This window comes from Phocoena sinus, chromosome 1 (assembly GCF_008692025.1).
Source record: "Phocoena sinus isolate mPhoSin1 chromosome 1, mPhoSin1.pri, whole genome shotgun sequence".
NCBI classification, from domain to species: Eukaryota; Metazoa; Chordata; class Mammalia; order Artiodactyla; family Phocoenidae; genus Phocoena; species Phocoena sinus.
The window spans coordinates 61,144,090-61,157,386 of NC_045763.1; the positions used below are offsets into that span (position 1 = coordinate 61,144,090).

General features: G+C 36.3%; 2 protein-coding genes across 6 annotated transcripts in view; one reads left to right on the forward strand and one right to left on the reverse strand.

Moving 5' to 3' along the window:
- The window catches only part of LRRC40 (leucine rich repeat containing 40), a 57,884-nt gene extending 56,831 nt beyond the window's left edge, over positions 1-1,053 (reverse strand). The window contains exon 1 of the mRNA XM_032610351.1: positions 861-1,053. Within this exon, the coding sequence (XP_032466242.1) occupies positions 861-1,011 (151 nt within the window). The 5' untranslated portion in view covers positions 1,012-1,053. The remainder of the gene's footprint in view (positions 1-860) is intronic.
- Positions 1,054-1,141: 88 nt separating this feature from the next.
- Positions 1,142-13,297, forward strand: part of SRSF11 (serine and arginine rich splicing factor 11) — a 55,426-nt gene continuing 43,270 nt past the window's right edge. For 3 of the 5 annotated variants that reach the window (XM_032624651.1, XM_032624668.1, XM_032624717.1), the window contains exon 1: positions 1,142-1,232. The gene's annotated coding sequence lies outside the window, so the exon portion shown is untranslated. Of the gene's footprint in view, positions 1,233-9,196; positions 9,418-13,297 lie in introns of all 5 variants that reach the window. The other 2 variants (XM_032624656.1, XM_032624661.1) reach the window with 2 other exon arrangements.

Consider the following 13,297-nt stretch of genomic DNA (forward strand, 5'->3'; position numbering starts at 1 on the left):
AAAAGCTTTTCTAGGTAGAGGAGAGATTTTGTCATATACTCTTTCATTCATTCAGCAAGTATTTGCTTGAATGGTCAACTCTATACATGGCACAATAAAAAAAGCAATCATTACAAGGAAATGGAAGCTTTTAATCCCAGGTAGCCTTAAACCTAAATGTAAGTAGAGGAAAACAGGAGGAATGCCATAATCTCTCTCTCCCCATTTCCCACTCCCTCCCGTATACAACAGAAAATCAGAAGAGCATCTGGCTATTATTTGTTCATGGTGTCCAGATTTGTGCTTTTTATCTTTACTAGATTTTCAGTATGGCCACAAATTCACTCAGTATGACATCCATCTTGATCTTCAATTTAGGATAATGTTCATTATTCCTTGTATTTCCTCCTGTTCAGTTGCACACAGAAAATGGTCTTGATAGAGAACAGTGACATTCACTCTAAGTTCACAAAGGAGCAGATAAAATACAGAATTTTAGCGCTGATAACTGCCCTAAGTGATTAAATTAAGAGGAGGAACAGAGGGCCAAAGAAACAAAGCATGTGCCCATCACTTGATAGCTAATTTAGTCAAACATTATGTTGTTATTCCATAGAATGTAGGAATCCCAGAAAGCGCCCCGTTTAAATTTTAACCGTATTCCCAGCACATTCGCTGCACCAGACACTCCTGGAGCGAAAGGAGGAACAGAACGAGCTGACCGAACCAGTGGAAATGTTATGTGCCTGAATTCGAGCACCGGGATCCTGGCTAGGAGCCTGGGCAAAAGGCGGCCAAACCCAGGCCAGAGGAAAGGGAGGCTACGTGGGGCAAGTGCTTTCTGCCAGGTCGCACAATCGGGTCGTACCTCTGGATCTTACCTTCACTGAGGTTGCGGCCCGACAGGTTTAACTGCCCGCTCTTCCTCGCCGCCTTTAATAGCCCCTGGGGTACGGAGGCACCGCGGTCTCTCCTCTCAGCTCGGAACCCCGCTCGGGGATCCCGCCCAGCTGCTCCCTTCAGCCGCGACATGTTCAAACCCGGTGTTCAGAAGCAGAGCCCCACCAGTGACGCTTAAAGGTGGCGCCGCGGAGCCGCCCAGCCCCTGTCGGGAGCGCGCGCTCCGTGCGCCGGGCCTTCGCTCTCGGCGGCGCGGCTCGGATGTCGTCACCACCAGCGTCTGAGGCAGGAGGACCGAGGGGCCCTTCCCGTTGCCGGTGCCGGCCTTGTGTCTTGGAAATTACTTCGCTCAAGTAAGTGCGTTTAACTGGCTGAAGAGGGGGTTTGAATTTATTGTGGGCACTATTACTGAGACTCCAACCTTCTCTTCTGTGCTCCCGCTGCGGCGAGGGTGTCAAGAAAGGATAACCTTCTCTGCTCCCCTCGCCTGGCCGGAACGTGGGCCTTGACTAAAACTTGAGACCTGGGCGCGGTCTGCAGCCTCTCTGGACCCCTGCCTGTTTGTCGCTTTTGGTGCTGGCGCCAGACCTCCATTCCGCGTAGGAAGTAAAACCAATTTCTGTTCTTTGGGTCTGTACTCCGACTCCTAGCCTTAGTGCACCTCGACTGTTGTTGTATGGAATTCGTAGCCCAACATAGGAGGTAGTGTGAAATGGAAGGGTTGGCAACAGAGAAGGAAACACAAAAAAAGAAAAAAGAAAAAAAAAGCTTCATAATGAATGTTCTCTCTACCGGACGGTTTAGGGAAGCCAAGTGGAAGCGCAAGCTTGAGTGTAGCGAGAAAAGCTTAGATTTCGGAGCCCGAGAGCTACGAGTTCGAATCCCAGTCCTTCTGTAGCTTACAAACTATGTAACTGTAGACAGTTTACTTGACAGCTTTTAAAGCCCACTCCTTTTTCATTAATGTAGGGTTAATCATTCCTATCTCATTCGGGTTTTTTGAAATAATTAAGCGAAGATGAAGTTTTAAATATTGAGAGCTTGGTGAGGAAACGGATTCCATCCAGTTCAGAATGGAAGATGAAAATTTTGTGTAGTAAGTCGTATATCTTGGACAGTTAGTTTCTGCCTGAAATATACAGCTTTAGTGAGTCATTCAATAAGTAATTAATAACTCATCCTCTTTAGTATTGTCCTGGGTGCTAGACTTTTCTTTTGCCTAAAGTAATTTTGTTTTAAAAAGCCTTCCCCCGGAGATATCCTTTTAACCCCCCATCAGCTCGGCTGGGGATCATTAGGATAATTAAAAGGTAATATGATGGCCAGCTAACAAATTCTACAGCGCACACAGTTTTGCCTGAGTCCACGTTCTTGCCAGCCGTAAAATTAGGTTTCTAAATCCTGACCCCCCTTTTCTTCTTAATTCTATGGAGTCCTTTGCATTGAAAGTGAACAGCAGAAAACTACCAGTAATTACACTATCAAACAAACAGTGGGTTTTAAAGCAAGGAACATAGCAGTTTTTGCAAGGTCGCTAATAAACACCCCCCGACCCAAGTTTGTCTTGACAATAATCATTATAGTTACCTTATTGGGCCCTAAGTATCAGGCTCAGTGCTGATAATACCTCTTTTACTATCTCTTATTTAGCACAAGGATCAGTTTTACAGGTGAAAAAATTAAGACTAAAAAGGATTAAGAAACTTGCCAAAAGTCGTAAGTTTCTATAAGTGGTATGACCAGGCCTTTGAACCTAGATCGATGTCTCTCTCTAAAACCTTTCTTATTAATCATTATGATTTCCCTAGTGGCTTTTATTTCACCATTTTCAACTTTTGTCTTTGAACCATTTTTAGGGAGACTTCAATTATGTTTTAGAAGGTAATTATTTACTAGAGAAAACACTTTTTCTCTTTTGTAGGATGTAGCAGCCTACCTTTGGAGGATTATTTACTCAAGTGTAAAATTTTACAGTAGCCACCTCTCCCCCTACAATAGATTCTTCTTTAGATTAATTTTTTTTAATTATAAGGAAGATACAGTTTTTTGATTTATTGTGCTTCTACTTGAAGTTAAATATTTCATTATTGACATTTAATTACAGTATTATGTTGAAACATTGTTGCATTTTGTATAAGAGAAGCATATCCTGATTAATGGCAGAGTAATTCTGAAAAATCCAAGTGACTGCACTCTTGTGGTAAACTTCAATAGATACAAACGGACATGTATAAAAATTTTACAAGTATATATCTGTATTACACTGTGTATTGTACCTCTGTAGCGAGTGAGGGTGAAAATTACTACCTCATGCAATCAGGAAAATCATGTTTCATCTCAAACTCATGCAAACTGAAAGCTTATCAACTTAATTGAGCTTCTTTATGAGAAAGTGTAGTTATATATAGTTATATTCGTGGGAATTAACACCGTATATTCATTGTATTACTTTCGAAAGAATGCATTAAAACAAAAGATCCGAACCTTTTTCAACATGAGCATTGAAGCTAAAGTATTTGTTTCTTTTAAAAAAAAGATGGATTATTAAAATAATATGAAATGGATATCTCTGTAGGGGCTGGAGACTACTGCATTGCTGCCATTTGTAACAATTTGCCTAGCTACTGTTTATATATTCATTTTATTAAAGTATGGAAGGTTTCACTCTTCTAGATTTGCTAAATGAAAACAGAAAGTGAAGAAACCAAAAATACATTGACCCTAAGAATTGTATCGGCCAAAGAATGCTGTTGTGTTTCATAATGGAAAGCATGACTTATCAAAGTAAGATAAAGCAGCTTATCACTACCATTAAAATTTAATAAGACATTTTAAAACATGGCTGTGTTATTATGAACATTGCTACATGTTAAATATTTTCAAAGTTGAAAGCTACAATTGGTAAGATGAATTTATTGAGGCAAATTGAGAAATTGTGGCAAAGGAAAATGGCATTAATTTGTGCAAATTTTTGAGCAAAATTTTTTTTAATGTCATCAGGAGCAAAGTGAATTTGATTGCAGACATCTCTAGGAAGTTTTCTTTTTCTGTAAAATAGGAGATTTAGATTTAGCCTATACTGAATCAATATAATGTTCACCTTTCAGAACATTGCCTTATCTGTGAGAACTGCTGTTTTATGCTAATGTTATTTATTGAGAGAACATTCTACTTTTTAACACTGTCATTATTGACTGGAGCTGTTGGACCTGACATGTATTGCTTATTAAGTATTCTTTGAGTTGAATTTTTTACATTCTCATATGCTTATTATTCAAAGTTTTCTATGTTTGTCCTTACTCTGTAAATAAGTTGGTTTGAATTATCAAAATTGAGAGCAAAATTATATTGCACATGGACTCATCGTGTTTTAAATATTCAACTTTAATGGTGCTTGTTACACATCTTTAGTTTCCTTTGAAAATTGCATTTTGCCCATTTGATTTCCATTTAGGCTTATAACTGCCAACTTAAAAGTAGTCAGTAGAAAACATGCTGTTTCCTTGAAGGTAGTACATATTTTGCATATTTATTCATAGTTTCAAACGTGGCTTTGAATTGTATTTTGTTGTCATTGGAACTTTGTGTGGTAATTTTTTCTGGAGACGGTGCATTTTATTTTAGATTATTCATTTGTACATCCTTTGTATGTTCCCTGTGCTTCCCTTTCTTCCTTTTGAATTAGGAAGCAGTGAGCTTGCTGTAGGAGGTTTAATATTTGATATAAATGTTTCTCTCTACTTTCAGTGTAAAAGAATTACAGTCCACTAGCTTTAGGAAAATATTTTTACTTTCCTCTTACAAAAAGGCTTTTACATTGCTAATGTTTTTCACATGAAGTGGAAGAAGTTTTTTTTTTTTAAGTTTCTTTATCTTAATTACTTTTAGTTTTTTTTGTTTATAGTCTGTTAAAAAAAGCTAAAACACAGGTGGTGGTTATAAAGCAGTCGCTTATGTCACTAAATAAAAAGCACTTATGGTATTATTTCTTTTTCTAAAATCAGCTGAAAATATTTCCCATTATCCCTAGTGATTCTTACTTCTAACATTTAATAGCTGTTTTCTTGATCGTTTTTCCAAGATTAATGTGTTGTGTGATTTCAAGTCTTAATTTTAACATCAATTGTATAGGTTTTATGAATTTGTTTAAAGTAGTAAAGTTATACAGAGATAAAATTAGGGCACCAAATCTGAGAATGTACTTCATAATACTATTCTTTCTTTGTGTTAACAGATACAAAACCAGTACCAAATAAATCTGTTTAAAGAAAAATCATTTTAATCAAAATCCACTATTTTAAAATTTGACTTTATATCACCCCTGCCAACATTTTTATTCCAATGGATTTGGCTTGCAACTCCATTTGCTCAATACTTCAAAAAGAGATATTAAATAATTATACATGGTAAAAGTTCTATATAAGCAAACGTCCCCAACAGTTTTAATGAGACAAGATATGGCCCCTGAAACTTTATTCTTAGTACCAACTGAAGTTGATACGGGGGAAATAGTAATAATTTTATAGTTTGTTGACATTCACAATTGATAGATTTTTATTTAAAAATTTGTTAAATTTGGAGGTGGAGTATTTATACTCGCAATTAAGAAAAATGTTAGCTTAACTTTCACAATACCTTCAAGAGTGTCCACTACTTTTTTTCTACATCATTTTTTTTTCATCCTTTAAAATATCACAGTTACATATACTTAAGTGATTTGGGTACTATTATTGGGGGGGTTGAAATACTAGTGAACATTTAAATACTTGGTCTCCACAGTGCAAATCTGTGAACCCAGAGCTTTTGCTCTTCATCTTTGTAGAGATACATGTTTTGCACTCATCACTAAATTTATCTGCCGTTAATAAAGCTTTGATATTTTTCCATTATAGAGCTCCTGACCTTTTTGCTTCTCTTTTGATTCCTCGTTTCCTAAAAAGTTACCTTTCCACTATCTCTTCCTTCCTTCAAAATAATTATTTGATCAATGTCTCCACGTGCTTTAGACTTCACCATGAGCTAATTGTGGCTTGAAACTAACTGCAGTTCATAGTTAAAAGTGGCTGAGATGGAAATTGAAGGAAAAAAGCATTGTGGCCTTTCGCTTTAGCGTGTATCAAAAATTCAGATTGTTTTGTGTATTTACTAATATTTTGCTTTTTTTTTTTTAATCGGTGCTTTGGTTATTTGATAGTCTGTTGCTCTGACCCATGTCACAGTACTTTTTTTTTTTTCACAGTACTTTTAAGATTGATCAAGCATATGTGGAGTTGTCTTTTGAAAATTAGAATAGCAATCTTGCTCTAAAAATATGGAAAAGTAATTGAAGCCTTCCTAGCAAGAGTTTTCCATGAAGCATTTGTGTTTTATCAAAAAAGGAATGTTTTGTTTAGCTGTCATCTATCTACACATGCTATTGGTAAAGTGCTGCTTTAGGAACAAAATGAATATGAAAATCTGAAATCTGTCATCATGTTTCCATTGCAGCAGCCTCTTAAAGGAGAAAGAGCATCTAATAATAGTATACTTCACATGTTTACTACCACTTACGAAGTATTTTCACATTTGACGGTAATGCTCTAAGGTTAGACCAGAAGTAACCAGAAGTATTATTGTTATTATTCACCTGTTGAAGAGAAGAGGAAGTGGAACACAGACATTCTTGTAATGGTATAAAGCGTTTGTTGAGTACCTATGTCCTGGGCACTGTGCTAGGTGTTTCATATCCATAATGTTTCTAATCTTAAAAACTTTAAGTGGTATCGTTATCTCCATTTTTCACATAAGGATATTGAGGTTCACATTGCCTATTACAGTAGTTGAGAACATGCATAGGGGAATGGGAATGAGGGACTTCTACTTTTTTACACTCATATAGCTTTAATATTTTACATTTATTATTTTATAATCTTTTATAAAAAATATATGCCACCAAAAGCCTATATTAAAATGTGGGATCTTAAGTAAGAAACTCCTCTCACTGTATAAATTAACTCTTTTGATTCATATCTTTCACGTAAATGATGAAGTAGTAATAGTCCAAGGTACTAGCCTAAAATAGAGTGATGGTATAAAGTGGAACACAGTTGAGGTAAACATTTTTCAAACTGAAAGTTTTAAAATTGTAGATTAGGGATGATAATAGTAGTTGATATTTATGTTTTCTAAGCATTTGTATTCTCACTTCATCCAGAAAACAACCCAGTGAGTTGGAAATTATTGTTATCCTCATTGTTCAAATGAGGAAATTGAAGCACAAAGTAATGAGCCAAAGATTGCAAATACCTTAATTGTGGCAGAGCCCCTTTGGTTTGACTCTAGGCCTGCATTCTTAATCACTGTAGCACCTTTTAAGTGTTGTGAGGATTAAAGCACATTTTAAAAGCATTCAGTTAATGTAGATCCTCAAATTACTGAGTTGAGTACACTTTCAGTTTTACCAGTTTCATAAGACTCTTTAGAAATAATTTTCCTTCATGATGAGAAAGTTAATTTTATAGCATAAGGGGAAAAAGAGCTCAAATTGTACAGATGTCTAATTCCTTGATCAGGGAAAACTCTCTAGTATTAAAATGCTTGAAACTATTTACTTAGACTAAAGATACATATAAGTACTGGATTTTTTTTCATTTTTTTTTTTTTTTTTTTTTAAGATTATGAAGCAGTCCCTCAAATGGCCTTTTCTCAGTTGAGAGTAAAAAAATCTCATATAACATAGAGGATAGTAGTGAGTAGTCAGTACCTGGAGCTTTCCCCTCCAAATATTTCTGTTGACCCTATTCAATCCAAACGCCAATAAATCTGTTACAAATAAATTGATTGTGGTTGTATGGCCCACAGCTGAGAGTACTGTGCATGTGGCTTTAGGCAATAGTATCCTAATGCTCAAACTCCTTTTCTTTCTCTGTTAATCATAAAAACAAACTTTGAAAAATAAAATGAAAAATACAGATTTTTGCCCACAGTTTCAAGGTGTTCACAGACCCTGTGCTGTCAATTTTAAAATGTAGATATAGAATTTCTGCTATTGACAGACAATATAAGTTAACAAAATAAGTATTTGGAAGTAAGTAGACTTTTCCTGTTCTGGTGTGTGTCTGTCCATCATTCTGTCCATTAGCCCCCTAATGCTGACTTATCCTTTAGTCTCTCCCCTTCATTTTAGATGGAGCAGAAAAGGGAGTGTGGGATTTATAATTATGATTTTGAAGTAGATACTAATCATTATAGAATCATCCAATTAATAGAAATAGAAGAGAAATACAATTACCTAATTTGTAGAAGTAGAAAAACAAAACAGATCTGCAGGTAAGTTTGTTTTTTTTTAAGTTATGGTTTGTAAGCAGCAATTTATTTCCCATGTTTTTTTTACTGCTTTCTATAGCTATGGGGGGAAAATGTATAGCCAAATACTTTGAGAGTTTCTCAACCAAACTTCCTTGTAAATCTAACAAATGCATTCCTGCCTTCATTCACCAAGCCTTTGTTGAGTAGATTGTGTAAGGCATTTGTAAAGCTTCTAGCACACAGATGATACTCAGTACGTTTTTGTCAAATGCTTACTTTGTTCCAGTAAAATATTGTTGGATATCAGAAACACAGAGATGAATACATTGCCTTCCCTGTCCTCAAAGAGTATATTTGGTAGAGGGAAAGAGCTGCTTAACAACTAATTTGGTAAAAGACCTGTTGCTTGTGCAGATTTGCAAAATTGTGTCAATTTACGGCAGCGGTCCCCAACCTTTTTGGCATCAGGGACCGGTTTCATGGAAGACAATTTTTCCACAGACCAGGGCTGGGGGGGTGGGGAGGGAGGGGTGGTTTCGGGATGATTCAAGCACACTACATTTATTGTGCACTTTATTATTATTACATTGTAATATATAAGGAAATAATTATACAACTCACCATAATGCAGAATCAGGACCCCTGAGCTCAGGACCCCTGAGCTTGTTTTCCTGCAACTAGGTGGTCCCATCTGAGGGTAGTGGGAGACAGTGACACCTGAAGTGTGTTGCTTATGTCCAGTCTACTCTGTAAGATGCAGCTTAATTGTCACTTACCACTGACTGATAGGGTTTTGATATGAGTATGCAAGCAATTGACTTATTATGGTCTCTGTGCAGTCAAACCTCTCTGCTAATGATGATCTGTATTTGCAGCCACTCCCCAGTGCTAGCATCACTGCCTCAGCTCCACCTCAGATCATCAGGCATTAGATTCTCATAAGGAACATGCAACCTAGATCCTTCGCATGCGCAGTTCACAGTAGGGTTTGCACTGCTATGAGAATCTAATGCCGTTGCTGATCTGACAGGAGACGGGGCTCAGTTGGTGATGCGAACAACAAACAACGGGGAGCGGCTGTAAATACAGATGAAGCTTCGCTCCCTTGCCTGCTGCTCACCTCCTGCTGTGCGACCTGGTTCCTAAGAGGCCTTGAACCCATAGCCGTGTGGCCAGGGGATTGGGAACCCCGATGTAGAGGACTCTACAATCTTTTCCAGTAGTGTGAACAAAGGTGGCTAACAGTAACAGGTAAGTTGACTTACCCAACTGGGAACATGGTGTCCAGTGGGTAGAGTTATTGTACATACCTGGGGCTATTCTATCTTTTAATTAAAGAATTTCCATTTAAATACATGAGGTCTTTTTCTTTTCCTTAGAAATATCTTTATTGCAATTGTTCTTTTTCCCAGTTTTATTGAGATATAATTGACATACAGCACTGTATAAGTTTTAAGTGTACAGCATCACAATTTTAATTACCTATATCTTGAAATGATTACAACAAAATTAGTTAATATCCATCATCACATATAGATAGAAAATAAAAGAAAAAGAAAAAAAAACTTTTCCCTTGTGATGAGAATGCTTAGAATTTATTCTCTCAGAAACTTTCATATATATCATCCAGCATTGTTAAGTATACTTATGTCATACATTATATCGCAAGTACTTATTTATCTTATAACTGGAAGTTTGTACCACTTGACCACCTTCTTCTCATTCTCCCTCCCTTCATCCCCACCTCTGATAACCACATATCTGATCTTTTTTTCTGTGAGTTTGGTTTTGTTTGTTTCTTTGTTTTTTAGATATAACTTCTTTATCTATTCATCCATCGATGGACACTTTCCATGTCTTGGCTATTGTATATAATACTGCTATGAACATGGGGATACAGACATCTCAACATGGTGTTTCTGTTTCCATAGTGGCTGCACCAATTTACATTCCTACCAGTAGTGCCCAAGGGTTCCCTTTTCTCCACATCCTCCTCAACTTTTGTTATCTCTTGCCTTTTTGATGCTAGTCATTCGAACAGATGTGAGGTGTTTTGGAGTTCCCTGTATATTTTAGTTATTAACCCCTTATCAGATATATGGTTTGTACATATTTTCTCCTATTCCATAGGTTGTCTTTTCGTTTTATTGATGGTTTTCTTTGCTGTACAGAAGCTTTTTAGTTTGATGTAGTCCCACTTGTTTATTTTTAATTTTGTTGCTTATGCTTTCGACTTTCAAAATATCGTTCCCAAGTCCTACATCAGGGAACGTTTTTCCTATGTTTTCTTCTAGGAGTTTTATTGTTTCAGGTGTTGCATTTAAGTCTTTAGTCCATTTCAAATTAATTTTTGTGAGTGGTATAAGATAGGGGTGTAGTTTCATGCTTTTATACATGAGATCTTTTAGAACCTTGATACTGGAAAGAACTAAAGCTTGTTCATTATGACTGATAGGATTGGTACTGTTTTGAGGATTTGCATAAAGTATTATTCTCTAATATTCTTTGAGAGACTTTCTTTCCAATATCAAGCACCTCTTTAAATTTTTCTTAGCAGTGTGGTGGTAGTAGCAGTTCCCCACCTGTGAGCAATAGGGCACTACTATCGGGAGTCTTATGTTTCATATTTCAAAAGCCTATCAGAAATTATGCACTATAATATGCATGTATAGGCCAAACATGACTAATAGGCCATAATATAATTAAAGAGGCCAAAATGACAGGTTACTTTTTGCTTTGGAAATAGCATCAACCATTAGTGAGATTGGTAATAATTTTCATTCAAATATAACTGGAAGCCTTCCCAAACCCACTCCCAAAAATGAGCAGGTGGCTCTTCCCTGTGCATGCTTCTTTCATTTCACTTTCCAAATGATACAGGATTTTCTTATAAGTCTCTCTCTGAAATATAAACTGTAAAGCTTTTAATCAACAAAGAAAATGGTCTTCCTACTTTCCTTGAAAGCTTCAAACTTGTTCTCACCCTGAGTACCTTTCTAATTGGCTATTTCCTCTGCTTGGATTGCTTCGCTTCCTCCTTTTAATAAAGTTTCAGCTCAGATAACACCTTCTCCCCCATCTCCTATCCTGGTTTATTTTCATCACAGCACATTACTCCCTTACGTCTTTGTTTTTGTATTGAGAGTTTGCCATACCGAACCTGGCATTTCATGAGATCAGGAACATTGCCTATCTTTTTTCTCTGATGTATTTCTGGGGGCTAGGAAAATCCTGAAACATAGCAGGGGCATAATAATATTTGAAGGAATTTGTGAGGCTTTTTTTTTTTTTAACATTTTCATGATACTGGGGTTAAAGTAAATAAGACAGGCATGGTACTTGTGTCCAGGTTCTGTACTTTTTATAGTCTTGTTCAATTGGGAGCCTAAATAAACCTAAAGTGATTTAATACTAGTATAGATTGGATATATTTATTTGCTTTCATATATTAGTTATTTGCCTTTAGCTATTTCATTTCTATGGGAAACAGACAATAATAACACAAGGTAGTTACCTAGTTATTTAATCTATTTATTAGACCTAAAAGGATCTTCAAAATTATGATTCAGCTCCTCACTCAGCTTCTGACTGAAGTAGGTTCTTAGAAGTGAAGTGAAATTTCCTCAAATCACACTTAATTAATAACAAGGTAGTATTTTATTTTAAGCCAGTCTTCTGGCTGTAAGTCCAGTATTTTTTTTTTTAGCTGCTAGATGATTTGAAAGTAAAATATTCAGAAATCCTCCTTATTAGAACGGTTTTTTTTTTGCCACTGTTTCTCCATATGGAAGCACCATCTATTTGTGTGTTCAGTAAGTTTTTATGTATAACCTGGTTTCTGAGGACTTAAAAGATTTATCTTATCACAGAACTATGTTTTTCTTTGGCTTGAATTTGTAATTTTAATTATGTAATATGTCAAACATACAGAAAAGTGTGGAATAATAGAAAAGATTTCTGTGTATCTACCACAGAGAATAAAAAGATGTTAACATTAAAAAAAAAAAGACAGGCATGAACCCTGCCCCTGTATTATTTGCCCTTTTGTCATAGAACATCATAGCCACTTCTAATAAGAGTTAAATGTATCAAGTGACAAAACTGAAACAATTTAGTAAGGTGTTTGATGCCATTTATTCAAAGGAAAACAATCCATGGATTGGGAGAGTACAGTGCCTGGCAAGCATGGAGCACTCTTCACAAGGGATTTTGGGCAAGACGGAGTTTTATAAAGAATTAGAAGCAGCATTGGCCAAGAGGTGGAGAATTTCTTCATAAGGCTAGCAGGTCCTATTTTCTAGGGCACGGTAATCTAGCTAAAACTGAGTTGGAAGATTGCGATTTGCTGTTAGGTTTCCTTGACAGGTGTTTCCTGTAAGTGCTGGCTGACTTAGGTTTAGATTTGTTACGTGGGCTGGGCTACTGTGGCGGCCTTCATTTTGTGGGTACTGATATACTAATTAACTTTATCAAACTGTTAAGAATCTGTATTTGACAGTTACATATGTCTGATTCAAAATAAGAAAATTAATTATCTGGCATCTTTTATATTCACAGGTACACATTTATGAATGACATGCAGTTAATTGTAATTTGTAATTTTGCTAGGCGTATATTCAACCTACCCATCCCTTTGTATGAGAACTAGCAGAAATGACGTAACTAGTAAGAAAACCTAGCCAATTGGCTCTCAGTAACTTTAGTTTCTAATCTCTAACAAATTACACTCTCAGTTGCATTATTCCATAGAAGTATTTACTAAAGAAAATATTGTATAAGTCCTCAGATTTTGGCCTCCAGAAATATTTAGGATCAAGTAAATTTTTTAACAATTGTCTTAGAATAAATGACAGTCATTAAGACATATTTGTGCATGTGTTCAACACATTTATTGGGCATTGACTATGTGACAGACATTGTGCTAGGTCCTAAACTGACCCAGAAAACTCAGAGCTTTGTGGGGGACGTGTCAGTATAACAAATATATGTACCTCTGTTGTTGAGTGGCGAGAAGGAAACCCTAACTCTGCTTGCAGTTGTGTCAGTGAGGCAAGGAAGGCCCTATGGGGGATAGCAGTTAGATAGAATGAGGGAGGTCATTAATAATTTGTGTAAAGGCACTGAAATAAAA